At 44.8% G+C, this 18,646-nt stretch overlaps 1 protein-coding gene across 2 annotated transcripts in view; it reads right to left on the bottom strand.

Annotated features, from left to right (window-relative positions):
* Positions 1-6,181: 6,181 nt before the first annotated feature.
* ZHX2 (zinc fingers and homeoboxes 2) overlaps positions 6,182-18,646 on the bottom strand; it is a 120,042-nt gene continuing 107,577 nt past the window's right edge. For both annotated transcript variants that reach the window (XM_024205866.3, XM_024205867.3), the window contains exons 2-3: positions 13,948-16,647; positions 6,182-7,389 (exon numbers count right to left, since the gene is read on the bottom strand). In XM_024205866.3, the coding sequence (XP_024061634.2) occupies positions 13,952-16,462 (2,511 nt within the window). In that variant the 5' untranslated portion in view covers positions 16,463-16,647 and the 3' untranslated portion in view covers positions 6,182-7,389; positions 13,948-13,951. The remainder of the gene's footprint in view (positions 7,390-13,947; positions 16,648-18,646) is intronic.

Raw genomic sequence — 18,646 nt, 5'->3', positions numbered from 1 at the left:
TTCCAGGCCTCTCTGTTGCTTGGAGGGGAGCAGAACCACAGGCTGGCAGCCTGTGTCCTGGGGAAGGCCACCTGAGGATGCCCTGCAATAGGACAGGGAGAATCTATCCCACAGTGCCTTACTGTTGAAAGGTCTGCAAGTCACATGCCCTGAACAAACTATACTATCCCCCCCCCTCCCAAAATCCATCAGCGTCACACATTTCCCCACTTCTTCGAGTCCACCAATCTCATGCTCTCTCCCCTGCTCAAATTCCACAAGTGCCTCATCCTCCAAATCCACCAATCCCTTACACTAGCTCTCCTCTCCCCGAATGCCATACAGCCCAGCATAGCACCTCTCCAGCCGCCATCCTGCTCCCTCCCCAGCATCTCCTGTAGGCTTCTCTGTAGGGTTTGCCTGGTTGGCAGGTGTTGCTCAAAGCAGTAGTAGGGATGGTAACAAGTAAGTGTCTAGCAGCCTCTGCCTGCAGCCGTGGTGATGTCACCTTACTGGTGAAAGGGGGTGGGTGGGGGAAGATGTCTAGGGTGACCAGATAGAAAGTGTGAAAAGTTGGGACCTGGGTGGGGGGTAATAGACACCTATATAGAAAAAGCTCTGAATAGCGGGACTGTTCCTATAAAATCGGGACATCTGGTTACCCTAAAGGTGTCAGACAGTTGAACAGGCCTTCCTTGTTTGAGGAAGGTGGTGAATCCACACAAGTCCATCAGAGGGGCTGGAGGAAGATAAGCCACACAAAATTATTTTCAGAGTTGTCTGTGATGTGGGAAGTACTCTTTAACTAAAAACAACATTACTGAGCAGGTTGCCAACTTTATGACCAAACAAAACTGAACACCCTTGCCCCGCCCCATCTCTGAGGCCCCGCCCAGCTCATGCCATGCCCCCTCCCTCTGTCGCTCACTCTCCCCCAGCCTCATTCATTTTCACTGGGCTGGGGAGGGCTGGGGAGAGGGTCCCTTTTCGACCGGGTGTTCGGTTGAAAACTGGACCCCTGGCAACTCTAGCCTATACAGACTTCAGAGCACTTAGGAGAACAACAGCAACCTAAGCGGATCAGATTCAGAGGGCTGAAGGGCCAGAGAAATACTACTACAGAAATTAAATGCTCATTAAAATTGTTTGGGCTGCCAAGTGAACTGGCACATTAGATCTGCTGCAGCAGAGGGACATAATCAAATGGAGCTCACACCTGGCCAAGAACCCAGAATGTGTGACATCCAGGCGTTGCAAGGTGTAACAAGCAGAATGAGGCACACAGACAGGGGACAGACTGGTGCTTGCGAAAAACAGACAAGCAACACTTGGAGCATGCAGTTTATTATATTTCCTGAATAGGGGACAAATGGGAAAAAGAATGGTGCTGAGCATGGTAGGGTGCTTTGAGATGGGTAGCACAACTTGCCTCAGATTACACAAGACCCTTCTTTCATAGAGGTGAGTCCTATTTGAAAGTACTGGAACAGGTAGGTCTAGGCCTGCCCAAAACAAAAGGCCTTCTGCTCAATTATGGGGAAGGAACCATTGATCCTAGGCAACAATTGATTACTGGCGACAATGAATGAAAAAACAGGGACAGGAATGAAGGTCACTGGGCAAAAATCAGGTGTCCGGAAGGGGACACTAGGCACTGTTGGGGGTTCTCTGCTCAAAGGTATCAAGGAAGTCAGTGGACACTGCCCAGAGGAACTCTGCCCAGAGGCCTGATCAGGTAAGAGGCCAGAAATAGGTCCCACAGTTGCAGAACACCCCTCTGACAAGCTTCCTCCTCCTGGAGTGATGGATGGCCATCTTGGCCAGCACCAGGAGATTGATGAGGCGGTCTCGCAAATTTGTGGGACTACAGATAGGGTATGCCTGGATCAGGAGGTGTGGCGAGAAGTGCAGACAGAACCTCAGTAAGAGGTTCTGGAGGAGCCAGAAGAGAGGCTGCAACCTGACACCTCTATGTAGGTGTGCCAGGGTCTCCCTCTCGCTGGAAAAGGGGCAAGTGTTGGGGAAGTCTGTGAATTGTGCCAGGTAGATGCTCATGGCTCCATGAAGGAGCTGTCAGCTGGGCCATTGGACCAAAGGAAAGCACAGACTGGCCCACTGGGAGTCCTCTCCCTCCTTTGGTGGCAGCAGGTCCTGCCACTTGGTGTCGGGTTGAAAGGTGAGTAGGGAATCAGGCAGGGGACTGCAGGAAGAGAAAGGAGGGTCACATGGTTAAGGCAGTCAAATGCCCCTATGGAGATTTTAATTCTATCCCTGCTTTTGCCACAGAGTGCCTACGTGATCCTGGGCAAGTCACTTAAACCAAAACTTTTCACAGCTGGGCACTAATTGTGTGTTCCTCATTTTCTGGGTGCCTGACGAGATCCTGGGGTCTGCTTTGCAGATTGCTGAGCACTCATAGCTGCAACTGATGTCAATGGGAGTTGTGCTTTGAACATGTAAGTACTATATAATGCGAAGTACTCTTAAAAATCAGGTTCTACGCAACTCAAATTGGGCACCCAAAACTCTTTGAAACTTTTGACCTTCATCTCTCTGTGTCTCAGCTCCCCACCTGTGGGATAATACCATGCCCTCACCTCACAAGGGTGTTGTGAAAATAAATTCATTAATACTTGTGAAGCACCAGATACTAAAGTGATGAGTGGCAGAGAAAAGCCCATGAGGAAATTAATAAATTTGCGTAGTAGGGTTTGAATAGTTTGCAGCAAATAAAGTCTAGGGCCACACACTGAATAGTTAGGGAAAAACAAAATATTGGATAGCTGCTCATTCAGTAAGCATCGCCCAACCTGTGGACTGAATGAGGTTCTATGGAAAAAATAGCACGTGATCATGTAATTAAAGACTAGATCATGTGTATGCACAAGATGGCAGAGTTAAGGTTGCACAGGCAACGTGAATGTTGGCATCTCCTAACTTCGTAGTGCTTGACTTGACAGCCTTAATAATGTTCTTTTAATACAATTAAAGCAGGCGAAGTTTGGGATCCATGGTGTTCATATTCTTTCCATCCTTAAGATCAGCTCAGTTGGTGTAAATCAGTGTAGCTTCAAAGAAATCAATGGAGCTACATCTGGTTACACCAGCTGAGGATCTGGCCCACAAAGCTTTCTATCACCCAGGACTCATCCTAGCTGATGATGATCATCTAAAGTAATAAACAATGGAGAAAGTGTCAGAGTACACCACAGAGGCAAACTTGGACTTAAAGTGAATGACAGACCTTGATGTTAATGGACTCTTTCCATTAGTCTGTAATGAGATGGCCCTAGTCCAACATCCCAAATCCAAGCACTCCCTGAAGATTAGTACAGCACATCTGGTATTCCTATTGCACACTGGTATTTATCATGACAGAAATGTATTCAGGGCTTTATTATGAACTAAACAATTTTTTTTTTGAAGAGCTTGATTGAAGAACCTCCTTTGTAATCTTGCTCAGCCATCCATGCGGGCAGTAAAAATTTATTGTGCTGAACTGGGATATGCAAGAAATCCATTTTAAGCTAAAAAGGAAACAGAAGCAGTTTTTTATGTTAAAACCTTAAAAATATAAGAACGTTCATACTGGGTCAGACCAAAGGTCTATTAGCCCAGTATCCTGTCTTCCAACAGTGGCCAATACCAGGTACTTCTGAGGGAATGAACAGATCAGGTAATCATCAAGTGATCCATCCCCTGTCACCCATTCCCAGCTTCTGGCAAGGGGCTAGGGACACCATCCCAACCCATCCTGGATAATAGCCATTGATGGATCTATCCTCCATGAATTTATCTAGTTCTTTTTTTGAATCCTGTTATAGTCTTGGCCTTCACAACATTCTCTGACAAAGAGTTCCACAGGTTGACCATGTATTGTGTGAAGTTTTTAGAGTTGCTTTTAGAGTTTGACAAGATACTTTAACCTGCCTGCGTCATGCCTGTTTTGATTAACTGCAGAGGAAAAGAGCCAGCAACCCACCACTGACAACCAACCATGCAACAACAAATTAAAGGACCTGAGGATGCTATTAGTATTTACTATTTGTATTGTTGTAGTATTACTCCTGGGGGCATTCTGCGCCAAAAAATTAAAAATTCTATGCCAAAAAATTAAAAATTCTGTGCACAATATTTTTAAAATTCTGCAAATTTTGTTTGTCAAAATAACACTACGTCATCACACCAGTTTCAATTATTTTGGTAATTTATTTCAAAATACCTGTCAGCAAGTATGTCTGTAACAATACAGACACACAAAATTTCCCCCAGGCATAGAGAGTTAAAGAAACCCCTATGACAACCCAGTTGCTGTTTCTCTGCTCCCTTCCTCCTGCCAGAGCCTAGCCGGGGGATCAGACACCCACAACCCCTCCCCCACAGAGCACACCTGTGGGGCCCCCCAGTCAATACACCCAAACCCCCTCCTCCCCAGAGCCCAACCGCGGGGCCCCCCAGCCCAGATACCCGTACCCCATCCCTCCCCCCAGAGCCCAGCTGTGGGGCCCCCCCTTGCCCAGACTCCCATTCCCTTCCGCCCCAGAGCCCAGGGATCCAGAGGGAGAAACAGCCTGATGCTTGGTCTCAGGCTTGCACAGAGTTTCCTGCATGTGGCCCTCTCCTTCCCTCAGGGCATGCTGGGAACTGCAGCTGCCAGGGACCCTCTAGCTCCCTCTCTCTCCCACGAGCCGCAAGATGGGTTCTGCAGAGTCCAGTGGCCCCTAGTGGTGGCTAGCAGCACTGCTGACCATTTCTGTGGGGGAAAGGAAATTCTGTGTGCACTACATTAATTTCTGCAAAATTCTGCATTGCGCAGTAGCACAGAATTTCCCCAGGAGTATAGTATGTAGGAGCTCCAGTCATGGATCCCAACCCCAATGTGCTAGGTGTGATACAAACAAAAAGATGGTCCTTAAACTCCCTAAAATGGCCCTAAAATTCCTACTGAAATCAATGGGAACATGGCTGGTTAAAAGAAAGGAGGACTGAGTCAGAAAATCTTGTCTGCAAATACAACAGAAGAAATCAAATTTCAATTTTAAGCTCCCAAGTAGTTATTATCAAGCAGTGCAAAATGGCAGTTAAAAGTATCAATCGTTCCCTCAAATAAACAAAGCCGTAAGCAGTGGCAACTAATTTTGGTTACAATTTCTAACCTGTAAAAGAGAGCTCTCTGAAATTCATCTCTAGCATTCAGGGCTGGTGCTACGATTAAGGCGAACTAGGCGGTTGCCTAGGGGGCCAAGATTTGGGGGCACCAAAAAGCGGTGCCCCCAATTTTTTTTTACAGCGTTCCTCCCCGAGCGCGCGGTCGCCGCTCCACTTCTCTTGCCTCCCAGGCTTGCAGCGCCAATCAGCTGTTTGGCGCTGCAAGCCTGGGAGGAGAATTAGAGCAGGGGCGGCGTGCTCGGGGAGGAGGCAGAGCAGAGGTGAGCTGGGGTGGGGAGGTGCCACATGGCTCCCCGGGCCGGGGGGGTGGGGAGCTGCCGCAGGGCTCCCCACCCCAACTCACCTCTGCTATGCCCCCTCCCCGAGCACGCCGTTGCTGCTCCACAGCCAATCAGCTGTTTGGTGCCGCAAGCCTGGGAGGAGGCGGAGCAGAGGTGAGCTGGGGTGGGGAGCTGCCGCACGGTTCCCCGGGGGGGGAGCTGGCGCAGGGGGGGCACCTCAGGGCAGGGGGGGGAGGGGAGCTGCCGCAGGGTGCTGCCGCAGGGCTGGGGGGGGGCACAAGGTGGAAGTTTCGCCTAGGGCGTGAGACTTCCTTGCACTGGCCCTGCTAGCATTCCACTGCTGCAGTATCTATGGGCCCATAAATCCCCATTGGAGCAAATTTAAATTTTCCCATTGACTGCAAGGGGAGCAGGCTCTAAGCAAAGATGCTATATAAAGACTAGACTGCAATTTTTACTCTCACATTAGTGAATTTACACATGCAATTAGACCCATTCAGCTCAATGGGATTACTCATGTGAGCAAGTGCTCACCAAAAGGAGAGTAAGGATTACACAAACTAGCCTTAAGTAAACAGAGGGCGAATGGAAGTTAATTCCCAAACCATCTATCCCTTTCAACAATGAACTAAACAACCTTGTTATAAGAAAGTTAGCTTGAAGTGGCTCCATTTTAAACCTCAGTGCCATCCAGGTGGCTAGGAAAAGCCACACTTAGCGATGACTAGTCAGGACCAATAAGGTATTTAGCTCCCATCCACATTTAAAAAAAAAAAAAGAGGAGGAAAAGGTTACAAAAAATGTTCAGTCTTTGTTTTATTGAGTTACAACAAATGAGCAACAAGTTAGAAAAGTTGATTTTATTCAAATTCCCTAGAATTATATTTGTGCAGTGTACTGAAATATGGGTAAGTCTCCAAAAGACAACTAGTCAGATTGCAACATTTTAACCAGATATCTCTCATGCGTGCTGGCTCACTCTAAAATAAAAAGGTTAGGGTTATTTGAAAAAAGTGCACTCGGGGATCTAGAACTGATCTAACAATTTAGTGGCAAGGGTTAAAGGAAATGTATGTTGTGCACTACAACATCTAAAGCTGAAGGGCAGACAAAAAATATAGTCCATCTTTGTACCGACTAAAGAAATATGAACAAGTTCATTTATGAAGAATCTTCATTTCCCCATTGTCACTCCTTTTTGGGGTTGTAATGCATGTAAAAAAGAGAAAAAAAGGTGCTCAAATAAGACAGAGGCATGCTATTAAGGTCTTCAGAGGTCTGTGGCTCTAGTTGGTATTTGATGGTTGGGCAAGGGTGAGATACAGCAGTTGGAAAGGAGATGTGCCCCTCCATTGCACAGAAATGTGGAGAGTTAAATAATTTAGCCAACAGCAGGTAGTTTTTTTTTTTTTTTTTAAAGAAAGCTGAACAAGCAACAACACCACAAACCCCTTGATGCATTCGGCGGGCTGAAATGTAAACCATCATTGGGGTGAAAATCCAGGATCAGCTACTGATGCACCACATTGAAAAGATTCCAAATTTTTAATATTTTAAAACCGAAGCAGATATAGTGGTTACTAATTCTAAAAACAAAAAACCCTCAAACCTTGCAACGGGGTGATCTGAAAAAGTAACTTGCACCAATTAAAAAGGTAACAAAATTCCCACTTTGTACAAATCAGTTCCAGTAGAGGAAGAGGGTGAGAGGAAGGGAAGCTAGGGAGAAACCTATGTACAAGGATCCTTTCTTCTTTAATGCGGTAGTAGGACTTTGGCACTATGAACAATTCCATATCAATGCTCCACGATATTTCTCACTGTGCCTCTGCAAGCGTGGTTCGACTCAGAGTTGCAACTCATTGGTTATCTTGTCCCAAGTAGGAAAATAGACGGTTATCCTGTTTTCAGAGAGAGTTTTCCCCCTTGATTATCACGACAGCACGACTGATTGGCATCCCTACAAAAATCAAAAATGAGAAATATTTTATTTTTTAAATAAATGATGAGCACACATTCACACTGTCAATGTTCCTCTTCACATTTATAGTGCTATTATATTTTACATTAACCATACCTTGAGGCCTTCCCAATAGTGTGCCAGAGTTTTACAATTTACAGAGCATTTAATTAATACTTCCTCATACAGATTTCTAATGCTAACATAAAATAGGCCTCATTCTTCACTGAATCTGTATGATTTATCAGGGTCTGATTCTTCACTGCCTTGTACAGTCACTGACGCTTCTGAGAAGTGGGTATAATATGCTATTGTTCTGAACAGATGTCAACAATTACACAAAGTAATGAAGAATCAGGCCCCTCTATATCACATAGTTGCTAGCTTTTCTGTGGTTTATTGGCCCCAATGCCTCATGAGTAAAGGACTCTTCTTTAATATGGAGATATACCTATCTCCTAGAACTGGAAAGGACCCTGAAAGATCATTGAGTCCAGCCCCCTGCCTTCACTAGCAGGACCAAGTACTGATTTTGCCCCAGATCCCTAAGTGGCCCCCTCAAGGATTGAACTCTCAACCCTGGGGTTAGCAGGCCAATGCTCAAACCACTGAGCTATCCCTCCCTTCTTGAAGCAGGGATTTAACAAACCTCTCAACCAACTAAAAGACACCCCCGAGTTCTTGTGTCATTTCAGATGGGTACGTACTGGACCAATTTACAATGAGGTTATTACAGAAGAGATTTATTTTGAAATATGAAAATTAGTGAAGTGTTGAGTCTGAGTGAAAGTGCAAACATCAGTTTACTCTGAAGTGGAGTCCAGTAGTGACAGATAGGCAGATCCTGTACAGTTTTCAAAACCCATCAAACACCATTGTGCGAAAGCATGTTTAAAAACGTTGTGCGAGTCATTCATTCCAGACCTTTTGTTAATATTGCCAATTAGTCTTATTTTCTGAGAGCACCATTCATCATTCAGGATGCAGGGCAAACCAGTCTGTTAGTATGAAATGGTGCACACACACAGGCGGTAAAAAAATTCCCAGGCCCTGTTGTCTTTGCTCAGCAAAACTCCCATTGAAATCAATGGGAATTTGCAATTGTTGTATCAGGCTGAGTTGTTTAATCTATTTAGGGATTTACACCTTGCTCCTGAGAGGCACTGAGCACCAAAAGCCCCATTGAGTTCAATGGGAGTTGTAAGTGCTCAGCATCTCAGGATCAAACCCACAGGCCATTCTAGACCATTTTGGGTTCATCCAGCCCCTGCTGAGGTCAGTGGCAAAACTTGTACTGACTTTAGTGGGAACAGGATCAAGCACTTGGGGCCCACCCCTGCAGTCCTTATTCCAACCCGCAATGACATCAGTGGTACCAGTGGCAGATGGCTTTTAGGATATAGCCCTAAATCCCTAAAGAAATGAGAACTTGAATGAAAAGGGAGGGAAACCCCAATATTGCAACTATCCTTTTACCAAACCAACCACCCATCTAGGGCTGGGCCAGGCTATGTGACAGGCTGAGTGTGCTCAACTCTCATTGAAGTCAAAGGAAGTTGAGGGCACAAGCAGGCACCGTGCAGTACAGGGGCTGAATGCACAAAGTGATGTGTACATTTGGCAAACAGTGAGTCGGAAACTTCTTTGTAAGCACTTCCCAGGTTGCCTTTGGTAAATCTCTGCGAAGCACCACTCTGTGCCTGACTCACTTGCAAGCAAGGAACACCCTGCCCCACCCCTGCAGTGAGATAGTGGAGAAGACTGTGGTGGAGATATGGACTGCTGAGAACAAAGAAGGCACATGTAAGTGTTTCAGCAGCTGAGGAATAAGATTCTCATAGGCCAGGGATCGGCAACCTTTGGCACGCGGCTCACCAGGGTAAGCACCCTGGCGGGCCGGCCCGGTTTGTTTACCTGCTGTGTCCGCAGGTTCAGCCGATCGCGGCTCCCACCGGCCGCGGTTCGCCGCTCCAGGCCAATGGGAGCTGCTGGATGCGGCACGGGCCAAGGGATGTGCTGGCCGCCGCTTCCCGACGCCCCCATTGGCCTGGAACGGTGAACGGCAGCTGGTGGGAGACGCGGCAGGTGCAGACGCGGCAGATAAACAAACCGGTCCGGCCCGCCAGGGTGCTTACGCTGGCGAGCTGTGTGCCAAAGGTTGCCAATCCCTGTCATAGGCGATGGTAACAGCTCTAAACAGGAAGCTCATGCAACTGTCAGAAAAGGGAAAACACCCCATCTTTGTACTGGTGGTCTTTGAAAGTAAAAAGCCCTGCTTCGGAGAGAAACAGGTCTTGGGACTGCCCCAGTGGGAGACAGCGGTGTGAAGAAAACCAGCAGTAATTACTAACCTTGCTGGCATTATCTGTTCCCACTCTCATGCCTGCCCATATTTGTGTTGTATTTAGGACCAAATTCCGCTTGTCTGACTAGCACAAATTGTAAACGGGGAATAATTCCACTGTGGTAAATGGAACTACACCAATATAAAAGTGATGCAAATCATATCAGAATCAGGCCCATTGACATCATTGTGAGTAGGATTTAGGGTCTCATTTGGGGCAGAGCACCTTCAAAATCATTGTCTTCAGTGCACCTTGCAGGAGGCACTCAGCACCTGGCAGGAGTGAATTCTTAGCCCTTAAACTGTAAGCTCTTTAAGGGTACAGGTCTTGCGATCCTATGTTATATGATTTAATAATAAATCTTTTTATATTCTATGGGTGGAATTTTCAAAATCATTCAGTATTGACCAAACTCTGTTCCCACTGAAATCGGTCAGCAGTAAAACATTCTTCCGCTCTACTCTGCTCTGGTTAGGCCTCAGCTGGAGTATTGTGTCCAGTTCTGGGCACCGCATTTCAAGAAAGATATGGAGAAATTGGAAAGGGTCCAGAGAAGAGCAACAAGAATGATTAAAGGTCTTGAGAACATGACCTATGAAGTAAGGCTGAAAGAATTGGGTTTGTTTAGTTTGGAAAAGAGAAGACTGAGAGGGGACATGATAGCAGTTTTCAGGTATCTAAAAGGGTGTCATAAGGAGGAGGGAGAAAATTTGTTCACCTTAGCCTCTAAGGATAGAACAAGAAGCAATGGGCTTAAACTGCAGCAAGGGAGGTCTAGGTTGGACATTAGGAAAAAGTTCCTAACTGTCAGGGTGGTTAAACACTGGAATAAATTGCCTAGGGAGGTTGTGGAATCTCCATCTCTGGAGATATTTAAGAGTAGGTTAGATAAATGTCTATCAGGGATGGTCTAGACAGTATTTGGTCCTGCCATGCGGGCAGGGGACTGGACTCGATGACCTCTCGAGGTCCCTTCCAGTCCTAGAATCTATGAATAAAACTCCCATTGACTTCCCTGGGAGTAGAGGTTGGGGAATGCCGAATGCTTCTGAAAATCCTATTCTCTTTCACTCTCTAAAGAAACATGTTCAGTATATAGCTACTAATAATTTAAGGACCTACTAAAATTACATTTATCCATTAAGAATAACCTAAGAAATATGTGAAATGTTTATCAATTTTTAGGGAAATTTGACATAAACTCTGCAGACACTAGAAGTATCAAAAATGAATGCTGAAAACATTTAGTTTAAAGTAATACCTAGGAGTGGATTTCTAAAATGCTATTGTTAAATTAACATAAAACCCCCCACTCATTTTCAGTTGACGTGCTGGGTATGAGAACAAGCACTGAGCTTATGGAATCTTATTTTAATTTTTGTAGGTTTCAAAGTTCATAAACACTACTCAGTCCCAAATTTAACGAGTTTTCAATTTAATTGCATCTAATCACATTAAGGAAAAGAAGGTATTGCACTATTTAAGCAATGATCAATCAATAATTAGACATCTATTGTTATTATTAATTCCCCTCACCATCAATCCTTTAGTCAAATTCCAGTTTGGATAATAATATTCTGCTTAGCAAGAATCCTCCTCCGCTTTCACAAGGTACAGTATTAATCATCACTTTCTGTCTTAAACTGATGTATAGTGCTGTTGTGGGCTGTTGGAGAGTCATATTTTGAGTAGGGAAAAACCAGGGTACTTCCAGTGACTTTAATTGAGTTACTCTGGACTTACACTGCTTTAAACTGAGAAAAGAATCTGGTCCAGCATTAGGTGGGTTAGGACCAAAATTTAGGTTTAGTTTTTAATACAATAAGTTGTACAAAACCTGCTATGAAAAGGGGTCAAAGATTTAAAAAAAAAAATGAAGAAAATTAGAACAATCTGTCTCGAGGAAAAAATGAACAATTATTTTCTTTTCCTCCCAATTTGAAACATTCATAATGTTTTTGGCAGATGAGGTGAATATTCCATTGTGTCTCTGTGTTTCTGTGTGTGCTTCCAGGAGCTTGCAGTGATAATTCAGGGGTTGCCAGAGCCCGAAGAGTACAAGCAGCGCACTACTTTTAGGCAAACGTACCAGTAAATAGTGCCAAGCATGTCAGAAGAACCTCACATTCTGCCACTAGAGGGCATGGGCTCACATTTTGAGTTCTTAAGTGATAGATTTGTATGAAGGAAAACAAAATAGATAAGGGCTTCAGGCTTTTATCCAGCACTAGGGCCAATGTGCTAAGAAATGAATATATTAACAGAGGTTAAAGGCTTCATTACTTGAATAATCTAATAGGTGAAAGTCCTATTAACCCAAACCTGTATATGATAGAATCACTCTTCCTTAAAATGTACTTTTATTTTACTAGCCTTTATATGAAAATTCTTTGTCAAAAAGACAAACTAGTTGAAATTTAATAGATGTTAAAATATGTTTTATATTTTAAAAAAGTCTCTGAACACATCACAGTAAGACTATCTCTGCATGCAAAAGTTGTTGCAATGGTGTACCAGTGTTATCAGCACCACGGCAAATACTCTTTCTCAGAACAAGTCTAAGCATCAATGAATCCTATATTGCTGCAGTGGTAGCGTGGACTAAAAGTACAGGTAACTGCATCTGCACTGTTGCAATTAGTTCTTCCAGCACAGTCCCACAATGCACCTGTAGCCCCGTCAGTGACCACTCTATGCAATATGCATGATCTCCTGTACTCAGGATCATTTTCTTGCTTTAAGCTACTGCAGCTTCTGGAAATTTAATGCACGATTTTTTTTTTAATATGGTGCACTGCATGCAATCTCAATGACCTTTTTAGTTACAAATATTTTTTGCCCATACTGGTGCCATTTAATTTTACAAAATGATAGTTTAAAAAAATCTGTATTTTCTCAAAATGGCTGATTGTTATATCTTCAGATTATCACTAAGGGGTGATGTGCTGGGGACTTTTGGAAATATGCTTCATGTAGACATGCTGAAGATTTTGCACTAAGCCAGGTTGGGTCGCTTACAGTGGTTCAGTTCAACTGAACAGTACAATTTTCTAGTATAGACAGTGTTAAGTGTCAGTCATAGCTTTGAATTTTCTGGGTTTGCTAGAAATTGCATGTGTTTTGCATTTATTGTAGGTCAATGGAAAATTGTTAATAATTTGCAAAATGGGTATTATTTAACAATAAAGTTCTAACACATACATGCTACTTTATTTATCTAATGGATTAAGGAGAGGATAGTTTAAGGAGACTCCATTAACAGATTCTCATCTCAGTTACACTAGGGTAAATCTGGAGTAACTTCAATGAACTCAAGAAGTCACTGAAGTCCAACGAAGTCAATGGAGTTATTCCAGATTTACATTTGTATAACTGAGATCAGAAACTGGTTCCAAGTCTTCAAACCACACTCCCTTTTACACTTTGAGAGATCTTAGAGTTAGAAATCTTCTTAGCAAAGACCCTGCAGTTCACTTTTACAGTGAGGCTCTTGTGAAGAAAAGCTGCTAACCCAAATACAAGCCTCGGACTGGAGTAATTCCTGGGCTTCTAGAATACAGTTCCCCATGTCCCTGTGTGTTTAACATTAGAAAAGTCCCCTCATCTGCAGGAGGAAGAGAGCTCATTTGCACAAGCCATTTCTGTTCCCACTTGGCTCAACATTTTGTTACGTGCTGTTGCAAGTAACAAAAGAATGTTTTTGAACTGGGCCCAGGCATCATCTCGACCTCTTCTCTGAGCAGGGCAGACTGCTGCTGAGCCAAGATCCATGCTGACCTGTTGCAAAAATAGTCATGGCCTCTATTCACTGGAGATCATCATTATGTGAGCAACATGGACATTAGTAACTATGGTTACCTACTTTTTCTTTGTATGGCTTCATCGGCATGCTTTATATCAGGCTCTAAAGAGGTTATGTGAGGTCAATTAAAGGGAGAGTGTTTCAGCTTAATGAGTTATTCCGAGCATCCTCTCTTATCCAGTACATGACAAACACCAAAAACACAACAAACAAAGAAAATGTTCCCAATCCTTCCCATATTAAACATTTAGTTAATCTACAGAAGACAGGACAGCCTCCCTTGTGCTCAGAAATCCAGTAGACACACAGCATGCATCAGGAAAGCACTCCTGAGATTTAAATTAAAAAGGGGCTATTGACACTTGTCAGGTCTGAGGCTAGGTCAGACTAACAGGGCAGTGGTAGTGTTACCTGTCTAAATATGGGAATTGTCTCCAGATACACTTTCAGAATCAAAATCTGCTAACTCAGCTTGGCCTTCAGGTGCAGTTTGACTCCAGCTGTCTGTACAGTCCGAGACAGCATCATCATCCCCTACTGTCACCTCCACCCAGTTCACATCTCCAGCGTCCTCATTTTCCTCACTACCGTGGCCGTCTTGGCTGTTGCATTCCAATCTGTCCTCAGTTTGATTCCCTAATAAAGAGTCTTTTGGTGGATCATAGTCTTCTGTTGATCTCATGACTAGTTTGCCCACGTTCTCTTCGTTCAGCTTTTTGTGCTCCTGGTAATGCTGCTGAGACACCTGGTTACTGTTCTTTGGACTCTCATTTTGTTCTAATCCCTTTTTCTGGTTTTGCTCATTATGACCCTCAACAAGATACTGTTGTTGGTATCGGTCAATCCATTTTAATGTCCCAGTTCTTAGGGAGGATCTATTCTCCTTGAACCAGCGGACTATTTCAGTTCTAGTAAGCCCAGTTTGAGCTGCTAACTGGTCATACTCCTGGGGTGATGGCCACTGGGTTCTTGCAAATGTGCTCTTCAGCAGGTGAATCTGCTCTTGGTTTTTTTTGTTAAATGCTGTGGAGGATTCGGATCCGGACAAAGAACTGGGTAGCTGGGAGCGATTCAGCAGCTCAGTCTGGCTTATTGTACCATTATGGAGTCCCTGATCCTTATTTTTTTTATTGGATCCCATAGAGTCCAAGACAGCTTGTTCCATGCTATCCCTTAGCTTTCTCCTCTCAGAGAACCAGGAATCAACCTCTCTTCTACTCAGCTTGGTTTCCACCCTAAGCCTGTCCAATTCTCCTTGGGTTGGAAAAGAGCTTCTAAGAAAACTTTCTTCAAGAATCCTAAGCTGCTCTTGTGTTTTCTCTTTGAACCTCTGGGGTGTGAAATCTGCGTATGTGTGGTATGTACGCCCGTGCCGGGCAGCTGCAATGGCTAACTGATCTTTTGCTATAGATTCACTAGTGATGTGAACAATGCCCCTTTGACTTCTGTATCTGTGATCACTGAACCACTTCTTGATCTCGCTTCTGGAGAGACCGGTTACTTCTATTAGCCTGTAGACTTCTGCATCGTCAGGAAATTGGCTCATGATAAAACTAGCCTTTAGTTCTGCTATCTGTTCCTTGGTCTTTTTTCGGTCATTTGTTGGCGTCAATGGCGCAGCATTCAGCTTGGGTGAGATCTCAGGCACATGAACTACATGTGGACGCTTGACTTCTGGGGCACCCGACAAGGTCTGTATTGTCCGTTTCTGTCCGTGATTAGCAGCAACAGCAAGTGTAATCGGTGAGCAAGAAACTGTTGATCCATTTGACACTTGAGTCAAAACCAGGCCAGTCTGGCCGAGTATCTGGCAAGGCAAAGCTGTTTGGATAATTGGCTGTGGCATTTTTGCAGATGTCAGATGAGCTGGCAGGACAGTGATGGTTTGGGGGACTGACTGGATGGTTCCATTAAACATCTTCTTTCTTGCCTCTTCTACCTCTTCTGGAGACCAACTGATTCCATGCTTCAAACGCTGAGTAGCAAACCAGATTCGGATTTGCTCCTCTGGATGTTTTGATGCTGCTGTCAACCATGACAGCTCTGCTTGTGTTGGGTAAGGAAATTTATTAAAGGAGTTAATCATGGTTGCATTAGTGTCCAGTGCACAGTTGTATTTGGTACTGTTCAGAGGGACTGGGACCTTGGGGACAAGGTTGATATTTGGTGGCAGCTGTACAGAGGGCATAACATGAGCCAATACATCATGAAGAAGGTCAGCTCCATTGATACAAGCAATAGATTCAGTGGTTTCTGTAATGACACGGGAGAGGGTCCCATCCACGTGGTTTTCCGTACCTCCCTCTTCTGTCTTTTTGGGACCCTTCTTGGTCTCCACTTTAGGCTTTCCCTGTTTCATGATTGGGGTTTTACTTACATTGATCTCACCATGAAGGGCTTCATCATACTCTGCATTTTCTAATCCACTGTTTGTGACAGTGACGACATTATTCGTTGTCTCAATGGATTGCTCTAACACAGTCTGATTATTGCGTTTGATTAACTTCAGCTTAAAATTATTCTCTCCCGGGTGATATTTTGTGTTGTGATCAGATAAGGAATCATATTTTTTGGTTGTAAAGTTACATTCAGCACACACGTAGAGAGGGTTGAGGATTACGTTTGGGTGCTGTGTATCAACATGCTCCGTAAATTCATTTAGGTTTTGTGTTGAAAAAGGACAGTATTTACATTCATAACCACCTTGGGGTTTCTTGGATTGATTCTCAACTGGGGCTTTCCCATCCACCACTTCACATTCTTTTACAGAGCTTTCTGTATCAGCAGCCCAGCCATCTTTAGAATCCTGCTGGGGAGTGCCAGCACCTCTTTCTTTTAAGGCTTCTCCATCCTCAGGAACAGCCTGCTCCATTAGTTCAGGTGTTCGCAGCATACATGGAGTTGTTGACTTTCTTTTGCTAGCCATAGCACCTATTATGGTGTGCAACTGTTTCAGACGGTGACTCTCTTTTGGGGGAACAAACCCCAAGAAGCCCTCTTTAATGGCTCTGATTTTCCTTGAATATTATGGCCTGGTATGTTTCCAAAAGAGTTTAAGTGCCATCTGTGATCGTCAGCTCCAACCCCCAAACATACTGGGCTGCATTACACCTGCAAAACAAAACACACATACACACACACACAATTAGATTCTTATTTATAATGCATTTCAAAAAAAAAGTCAGCCCCCAAAACACGTGCTTCTAGGATTCAATCCTGGACAATGCTGAGCACCCTCTTTTCCTTACACTAGACCAGAGGTGGGCAAATGATGGCCCGTGGGCCACATCCGGCCCGCGGGACCCTCCTGCCCGGCCCCTAAGCTCCTGGACTGGGAGGCTAGCCCTTGGACCCTCCCCTGCTGTTCCCCCCACCGCAGCCTCAGCTCGCTCCGCCGCTGGCACAATGCTCTGGGCGGTGGGGCTGCAAGCTCCTTGGGCAACGCAGCTGCAGAGCCCGGCCTGACCCGGTGCTTTGTACTGCACGGTGGCATGGCTGACTCCAGCCAGTCGGCCCAGCTGTGGCGCCACCAGCCACTGGTGCTTCAGGCAATGCGGTAAGGGGGCAGGGAGCAAGGGGGGCTGGATAGAGGGCAGGGGAGTTTGGGGTTGTGGTCAGGGGGCGGGGATGTGGCTAGGGGTCAGCGATCAGAGGGCAGGGAATGGGGGGTTGAATGGGGGCAGGGGTCCCCAGGGGGCAGTCAGGAAGGAGGGGGGGTTAGATGGGGCGGCGGGGGGCAGTCGGGGCAGGGGTTTTGGGGGCGATCAGGGACACAGAGAAGGGGTGGTTGGATGGGGGCAGGGGTTCCTGGGGACAGTCAGGAATGAGAGCAGGGGTTGGATGGGGTGGTGGGGGGCAATCAGGGGCGGGGGTTCCAATAGCTGTCAGGAGACAGGGAACGGGGGGGGGGGCGGGGTGTTGGATGGGACAGGAGTCCCAGGAGGCCGTTAGGGGGTCAGAAGCAGGACAGGTTGGATAGGGGGTGGGGCCGGGCCACACCTGGCTGTTTGGGGAGGCACAGCCTCCACTAACCAGCCCTCCATACAATTTCGGAAACCCGATGCGGCCCTCAGGCCAAAAAGTTTGCCCACCCCCGTACTAGACCGATGGATGTGAAAAAACACTGGTTTGCTTCATGTGTTACAAGGCATGAGAACATCTAATATTCTTTTCCCAATTAATTGAAGGGCAGGATCAGGCCGACAAAAGAAATGAGCATCTCAGAATGAAAAATTCATTAAAGGTAGAAAATGGCACTGGAACAGAAGTCAAGATGATCAGACATAATGTTTAAGACTCATTACAGAGCCAACAAATTTAGTTGGGCAAGGGAGAAGATACACAGTATTTATACATGTATCTTTCTTTAGAAGCTAAAGCTTCTATTACCATTATTTTTAAGTCTACAATTTTAAAACTGAGTGTGTTTTATATGAAACTTAATTACTTCCCATGGTGGTTTGCATAGTAAATACATGGCTACTGAATGAGTGTGGTTACTAATCCAGGGTGATTTCTAAACAAAGATATATGGTGGTCTCACTTGTGTTGGTACATGCAGAATGGAAAGAAGGAGAGTTAGGGCAAAGCAAATATTTATTATACACAGCCACTCAATTTCAAAACGCTACATCTTGATTTAGAATAGGTTAAAACAGACAGCAAATTGCTGCAGCAGCTCTTTGTGAAGATGCTACAAGTTACAGCTATATAAATAAAGTTTCCTTAAAGAACACTTTTCACTGAAAATCGATAGAAATGACAGAGGGAAATTTCTAGAAGGCCCATTTCGCTCTCTCTCTCACACACACATCCACCCACCCTTACTGTACTTTGTTCCTGCTGGTGTTATGATCAAACTATAAGTTATATATTGAATTTTTTGAAGGATTTCCTTAGCTCTATTTAACTATTTCAGGAATTGGATTCACATATTCTAGGAATTTGAAGGCCTGATGTTCTGCACGGATTTTTTTTTTAATTAATGTTTTATTTTTTAAAGAACATGACATCAACACCAATCAGTAGAATAGCAAACAAGAACAAAATGACACAAGCTGTATTATGACCTCTCTGTGCCGATAAAGGGGATGGAATTTAAGTGTCACAA

This window comes from Terrapene carolina, unplaced genomic scaffold (assembly GCF_002925995.2).
Source record: "Terrapene carolina triunguis isolate 2854851 unplaced genomic scaffold, T_m_triunguis-2.0 Scaffold58, whole genome shotgun sequence".
Taxonomy (NCBI): domain Eukaryota; kingdom Metazoa; phylum Chordata; order Testudines; family Emydidae; genus Terrapene; species Terrapene triunguis.
The sequence above is the reverse complement of the archived record's forward strand: the minus strand, read 5'-3'. Positions and strand labels throughout refer to the sequence as shown.